The following is an 8,135-nucleotide window of genomic DNA, read 5'->3' as shown; positions in this document are numbered from 1 at the left end:
CTTCTTACCTTATATTGTAGGACTTCTTAATTTTTAATATATATATTTTTTATCATATATTTTTGAACTCTTTAATTATTAATTTTCCTAATACATCTTTTCATATATTTTAGGTCTCTATATAATTAATTGTCATAATACTTCTTACCATATATTTTCATCTTACAATATATTTTATGACTCCTTAATTTTTAAAATCTAATTTCTTCATACCATATATTTCAAGGATTCTTTAATTATTAGTTCTCTTAATACTTTTTACTATATATTTTAAGACTCTATAGTTTTAATATTTATAAAAATACTTAAATAATAATTTGAGGAAAATAGAAAAATAATAATCTATCTATTGTAAAGTCTTATAATAAATTATAAATAATTCAAACAATATTTCTAAGGAACTTTATACTTTTAAAGTAATATATATATATAAAGAGAGAGAGAGAGATAAATATACACTCTAAATAACGGGGTAAAGAAAAAATGAACTAAATTATATATGAGAATAACAGTACAAAATAAATAATTGTAATGGATTATTTACAATGATATTAAGATGTACATGTGTTTGGCACGTTAATCAATAAAATTATATATAAAAAGAACTAAATATTAATTCTTTTTATGAAAGAATATATCTAATAAAACACTTATTTATCTTAGTTTCCATCATAGGTAGGATATCAAATCGACCATAAAATTAGGCATTGAGTCCCCAAATCATAATGAAAAAATCATAATTAATAGATTAATATAAGTTATGGTGGATTGTTAGAGCGCTTCCATCCTCAATCAAATACCGCAAAATATTCTTCAACTTCAATGCATAAAAAAAAAAGTTTCTACTTAATTTGTAGCATTGACTAAAGAAAAGAAAGCATCCATTTTCAAGATACCTACAAAATCAATGCAAAACAAACCAAGTATTATCAATATAATTTTCTGACGTAAAAATATATTCAAACAAAAAGAAACTGTTGGTGTATTATGCATTTTATTATTAAAATAAAATATTAAGTGCATATGTTAGTGTGTATAAATTGTGGTAGAAGATGACTATTGATTGTTGTAACTTATATGACCATTAGTTCTTGTAATTCTCATGGTCATTAGTTTCTTGTAATTCATATGACCATTAATTTCTTCTTGTAACTCATGTAACATCTATCACATTTATCTAACCACATTACTACCTCTTATTCTATCTATTGATTATATGGAAGACTTCTTCACCTATAAATAGTGGTGTTTCTTCCTTTGTGAAATATCTCAAAAAGATGAGAAGTATGAAATAATATTGTAATGTGTAGTAGTGAAAGAGAGAGTTGAGACATAGAAAAATATGCTAAGTCTTCAACTATATTCACTATACAAAAGAGAAAACTTATATGTTGAAGGAATGTGTTCTTATGTGGAGCTTTTGACTCTTCAACTAATCCGAAGTTGCTTGAGTTGTACACATTGTTGGGCTGTTGTATCCGGGAGGGGACAAGTCGAGAGTATTACTGCTGGATCGGTGTAGATTATACCGCAGTGGACTTGAATCTATTTAAAGAGAGCGAGATATCCGTGCCTCAGCCTAAAGATTTGTTTATACATTTTTTGTTCATTTTATTTCAACTGTAATTTATTGTATTTGTGATATATTACACCAACAGAAACAATCTAAAACAAAAAAAATGGATGTTCGCTAGGAACACGTAATAGACATAGATGAAGAATTTGAGATGAAATAAAATTAATCACATACGTATTAATTTTTTGGTAAGCATTAGTTGTTCTTACTTTTTATTTCAATATTTGTCAGTTTGACTCAACTTGTATTTCTCATGGTTTTCAACTTTGTTACTGACCATTGGACCACATTCATTTTTGAGTGCTTTACAGACTTTATTTTGAGTCCAATACTATCTCCTTGTAATATTTCGTTAAATAATTATAACACGTAGTATATGGTCTGGAAAGGCATGCTCAAGGTTTTCTACATAAAAAAAATATACTAGGGTTATATTATGCAAGAAGAAGATGCATATTACACGTAGTTTATATAAAATAATTATAAGAACGATAATGATGATTGATTTAATTAAATTCTAATTTCTATATATATGTCGTTCAAATACACCTATCTATAGATGTACATTATGATAACTAAAAGTGTTAATAATGAACAAGACATACCTAAATTATATCGACAAAAATTACATGTTAAAATACCTATAATATTTTAGATTCAATAAAGCAATAGATATTGATAAGAATATTTTATCCGGAAAAATTAAAAACTGATGGCATTGGCTTATACAGTAGAACTATTTTTTTTTAATAGAAGAAATACATAATTACACAACTTAAGATAATGTACTTCTTAAAAATTCTTAGCTTTTGAATTAATTATAAAAATCCTGTTTTTTCCTCCCTCTCTCTCTCTTTCTTAACATCAAGATACATCACTCCACTTTTATGACATACATTACAACTTTGTTTGATACATAACTTACGTATCGTTTGTTATGTATTGCGCAAAGGATATATCCACGAGTTCTGAAAAATACGAAATTATTAAAATTGGAAAAACTTTTACGATAAAATGTAATTAGCGCCTAATTTATTGAGATTTCTATACTTTATACTTATTTTAATCACACAAACACAACAGCTACTACTTAAAAATAAAGCTCTTATCTTATCAAGTTTATATTAAAAAATTACTTAATGATTTTAAAACATAAAAGGATTAAACATTTTATTTTTCAAAATTTTGCAATGTGTACACCTTTGGTATCTCTATGTTCGTCCTATGAACATAACTTCAAAACACACTTGGCATGCCAATACTGTTATGTTGATATATTTGGAATAATTAGTAAAGCAAAAGCTAATAAAAGTTAAGTATCGTCCTAATAATTAAGATGTTACATTTTATCAAAATATTAACAGAAATTAAATTGTTATTTTGCATACTGAAATGATTTGAGTAATTAAAATATCTTTAAAAAAACAAGTCTTGCGCTTCTTGTGTCTTGTAGTCATAATTAGTCCACTAATAAAAATATGTCTTTCAATGTTTGATGATGTTATTGTTTATGGCTAAGTGAGATTCAGAGCAATATTCCATAATACTCTCAATTAATGACCAATATCAATAATTGAATATGTAATCAGTCTAATAAACTCTTTTGACAATCATACTGTCACTGATTTGATATTTCTTTAACTTTAATCTATTATATATTAATTTAATAGGTTTATCTGATCTTTGCATAGCTTGAAAAATTAGAATATGTAAAATCCTGTAATTAGGATTACTAAAGTTTCAAAAGATCAAATAATTTATTTTATTTTAAAAAAAAAAACAATTAAGAGAAAATCAACATACTATTTGTTGTCTAGACAGAGTTACTACTATTATATGCTTTTTATTTTGTATTTTATCCTACATAAAATATTATATTGGTTTCCATATAAGTTATGTCAAATACATATTAGAGAACTTAATAATGTTACCAAATGTTTTATTAATACTAAATAGTTGTATAAAATATCAGATACATTATTAGTTATGTAGTTATTAATAATATGTATTTTTACATTCTGTTGCAAATGTATTATTAGTTATTACTATGAAATATTATGTCAAAATTATTTTTTATTATATAGTCAGAACTCATAAACAAAATTATTTTATTTTTGGTTCATCTGTCAAATCATGTGAATTTTACATTTTAGGTCCTTATCAATTAATTTTGAATGAATGAAACTTATATTACATTCAAATTTTCAAATTAGAAGAATAACTAATAATAGAAAATAACATTTATTAAATTATTTTTGTCTTTTATGTTATTTTAAAATTTGGTATTAAACTATAAATTTATTTACTTTTGGGATCTGAATCCAAGAAAAATATCATTAGATTCTTATCAATTAATTTTGAATGAATGAAACTCATTTTACATTCAAATTTCAAATTTGAAAGAACTAATAATAAGTTTTCTTAAATTATTTTTTGTCTTTTCTGTTATTTTAAAATTTGGTAACAAACTGTAAAATTTATTTATTTATGGGGTTCTAAATCCAAGAAAAATGTCATAACACAGAGTCCTTCAACACCATTTTCATTTTTTATTTATAAATGTAGATTGCATTATAAATGAAATTAGATTATATTTTTATTTTTTTGATTTGCTTTCCAAAGTCGAGAAGTATTTTAAAGCAAGTTGTTGAGTGCATTTGCATTTAATATCTCTTAATATCTTTACAATTCTCCCTCTATAAATATAAACTTTCTCTTGCATTCTCATATCTTGAGTTAATACTTTCTCTTTAATATATACAGCTATTTTCTGTCATATTATTTTTCTTCAAATTCAGAAGAAAAATAATGATGGAATCTCCAGGATCCAAAAGAAAGCGATTGTCAAATCGTTCTGTTTATCTTCCTAATCATGTGATTGATAGGATTTTTACCTTTTTACCTATTAAGGATGTTATTTCTTCTTCTGCAGTAGCTAGTCCATTTTTAAATTCATGGATGTATGCCCGCAATTTGCGTTTTGATAGAATCTTTAAGAACAATTGTGGTAGGGATGATATCTCAATAATCAATAAAATCATAAGTGGTCATTTAGGAAAGAAAATTTACAGTTTTCATTTGTACATTCCTGCGCCAAATAGGTACTCACTTTTTCTTCAGGAGTGGATTCAAATTGTTGCATCAAAGGGCATAGAAGAGCTCGAGATAGATTTATGGTTTACACCTGATAATGAAGATACTTACTATATGCATTCTGATTTTATTGATATTGAAACTCTTCGAAGTGTAAAATTGTTCAATTGTGAGTTGCGTTTATCCCCAAATTTAAAAGGCTTACGATTTTTAAAATCGCTTAGTCTAACTAAGGCTCCAATCACACCTCATTTTATTCAAGAGTTATTTAGAAGTTGTGTGGTACTTGAGTCTTTGTCATTGGCTTTTTGTTCTTCTCCAACAAATGTTACAATCAAAGGTTCGAATCAACTTAGAACTATTTTGATTAGAGGTTGTGGTAAAATTTGTTTGATCACTATTGATGATCCCAATATTCACACTTTCCATTATGAGGGTGAGATTGATAAAATCAAGTTGATTGGTCCGACAAGATTTGATGATGTGATATTCAATCTTGATACTATTACATGGCTTCAACATATGAGCGGAATGGGTAATTTGATTGAAATCTTAAGAAACGTGCGAACTCTCTCAATCAACAATATTTTTCTTGAGGTAATGTAATGATTTAATTTTTTTTTATTTTGAAATTTATTTTTATATATTGACAACGTAAGTATTTTGTGTGTACACTTTATTTAGGGACTTTCTCCTAGATATGTGGATTTTGAATACAAAGATATGGAGTTCTATCTTCCAAATTTGAAGGAGTTGCAAATTGTGCGACATGGACTAACATATGTGAACCCATGGGACATCATTTTCTTTGTCAAGAATTGTCCCCAAATTGAAAGACTCTTTCTCGATGTAAGTATATTAATTTGAATCTTTTTAATATTTTAATGTTTTTTTAGCTATTGTTAATTTTTTGTGAAGTAATTAATTAAAATTATGCAGTTTGGCGATTATGCAATGGAAGCAGGAAGATATTGGAATTTTGTGGCAAAGGAAAAGTTTGAGAATTGCCAAATAGAGTTTTCGAAGCTAAAACTCTTAAAGGTGAAAGGATACAAGAAGCTTGAGCTGGAAGGGAAATTGGTGAATTTCTTTTTGCTGCGGGCAAAGATTCTGGAGTCTTTAATTATAGTTTCAAAGGATAAACATTTAAAAATTAAACCGAAGGATATTGTTACAGTCTCAAAGATAGTTTCTATTTCTACCTACTATCATCATAGGGACAAAAGCTCTGTATTTCCTAAACATACAATTTTTTGAATGCAGAATTCAAAAAAAAAAAAATCATAGGAAAAGAGTTGGAGAAGACATGTATTTTCTAAGCATCACAAAAGAATATTAGATTTTTATTTATTTCCTATTTTGTTCTTCAGTTATGATGCAATGTTGTTTTGGTTGGAGAATATATATTTATTGCTGATCTTAAGTAGTATTTGTAATGTTGAATTTTAATTTGTTTTTTTCTATTGAAAGTCAAACTATATGAATTTTGATCAGTATTTTAGAATTTACCTTATATTAATTCTCTTATTATGGCTTTCTATATATTTCCTTCTTACCTTATATTGTAGGACTTCTTAATTTTTAATATATATATTTTTTATCATATATTTTAGAACTCTTTAATTATTAATTTTCCTAATACATCTTTTCATATATTTTAGGTCTCTATATAATTAATTGTCATAATACTTCTTACCATATATTTTCATCTTACAATATATTTTATGACTCTTTAATTTTTAAAATCTAATTTCTTCATGCCATATATTTCAAGGATTCTTTAATTATTAGTTCTCTTAATACTTTTTACTATATATTTTAAGACTCTATAATTTTAATATTTATAAAAATAATTAAATAATAATTTGAGGAAAATAGAAAAATAATAATCTATCTATTGTAAAGTCTTTTAATAAATTATAAATAATTCAAACAATATTTCTAAGGAACTTTATACTTTTAAAGTAATATATATATATATATAGAGAGAGAGAGAGATAAATATACACTCTAAATAACGGGGTAAAGAAAAAATGAACTAAATTATATGTGAGAATAACAGTACAAAATAAATAATTGTAATGCATTATTTACAATGATATTAAGATGTACATGTGTCTGGCACGTTAATCAATAAAATTATATATAAAATGAACTAAATATTAATTCTTTTTATGAAAGAATATATCTAATAAAACACTTATTTATCTTAGTTTTAAAGAATAAACATTTAGAAATTAAATCGAAGGATGTTGTTACGGTCTCAAAGATAGTTACTATTTCAACCTACTATCATATTAAGGACAAAAGCTCTGTATTTCCTAAACATAAATTTTTTTGAATGCAGAATTCAAAAAAAAAAAAATCATAGGAGAAGAGTTGGAGAAGACATGTATTTTCTAAGCATCACAAAAAGATATTAGATTTTTTTTCTTTTCCTAATTTGTTCATCAGTTATGATGCAATGTTATTTTGGTTGGAGAAGATATATTTATTGCTGATCTTAAGTAGTATTTGTAATGTTGAATTTTAATTTGTTTTTTCTATTGAAAGTCAAACTATATGAATTTTGACCAGTATTTTAGAATTTACTTTATATTAATTATCTTATTATGTCTTTCTATATATTTTCTTCTTACCTTATATTGTAGGACTTCTTAATTTTTAATATATATATATTTTATCATATATTTTAGAACTCTTTAATTATTAATTTTCCTAATACATCTTTTCATATATTTTAGGTCTCTATATAATTAATAGTCATAATACTTCTTACCATATATTTTCATCTTACAATATATTTTATGACTCCTTAATTTTTAAAATCTAATTTCTTCATACCATATATTTCAAGGATTCTTTAATTATTAGTTCTCTTAATACTTTTTACCATATATTTTAAGACTCTATAATTTTAATATTTATAAAAATACTTAAATAATAATTTGAGGAAAATAGAAAATAATAATCTATCTATTGTAAAGTCTTTTAATAAATTATAAATAATTCAAACAATATTTCTAAGGAACTTTATACTTTTAAAGTAATATATATATATATATATATATATATAGAGAGAGAGAGAGAGAGAGAGAGATAAATATACACTCTAAATAACAGGGTAAAGAAAAAATGAACTAAATTATATATGAGAATAACAGTACAAAATAAATAATTGTATTGGATTATTTACAATGATATTAAGATGTACATGTGTCTGGCACGTTAATCAATAAAATTATATATAAAAAGAACTAAATATTAATTCTTTTTATGAAAGAATATATCTAATAATGCCCTTAACTAATTGGATTATAATGGTATGAAAGTGAATGAAGTTGGATTTAATTAATTAAATTTGGACCAATAGAAATAATGTCACATATTTAATTTAAAAAATTATTTATGCCACACATCAGTTTCTGTTAAAAGGAAAGGTAATTTTAACTTAAATTTAACCTTA

General features: G+C 24.5%; 1 protein-coding gene across 1 annotated transcript; it reads left to right on the top strand.

Moving 5' to 3' along the window:
• Positions 1-4,387: 4,387 nt before the first annotated feature.
• LOC125850134 (F-box/LRR-repeat protein At3g26922-like) lies at positions 4,388-5,749 on the top strand (the record flags this gene model as incomplete). Its single annotated transcript, XM_049530027.1, has 3 exons — positions 4,388-4,822; positions 5,354-5,518; positions 5,609-5,749. Coding segments are annotated over exons 1-3 (741 nt in total), but the record flags the coding sequence as incomplete, so codon positions are not given.
• Between the last annotated feature and the right edge of the window lie 2,386 nt (positions 5,750-8,135).

Source organism: Solanum stenotomum, unplaced genomic scaffold (genome assembly GCF_019186545.1).
Source record: "Solanum stenotomum isolate F172 unplaced genomic scaffold, ASM1918654v1 scaffold14222, whole genome shotgun sequence".
NCBI lineage: Eukaryota > Viridiplantae > Streptophyta > Magnoliopsida > Solanales > Solanaceae > Solanum > Solanum stenotomum.
Note: the sequence above shows the minus strand (reverse complement) of the source record. Positions and strands in the feature narration are given on the sequence as shown.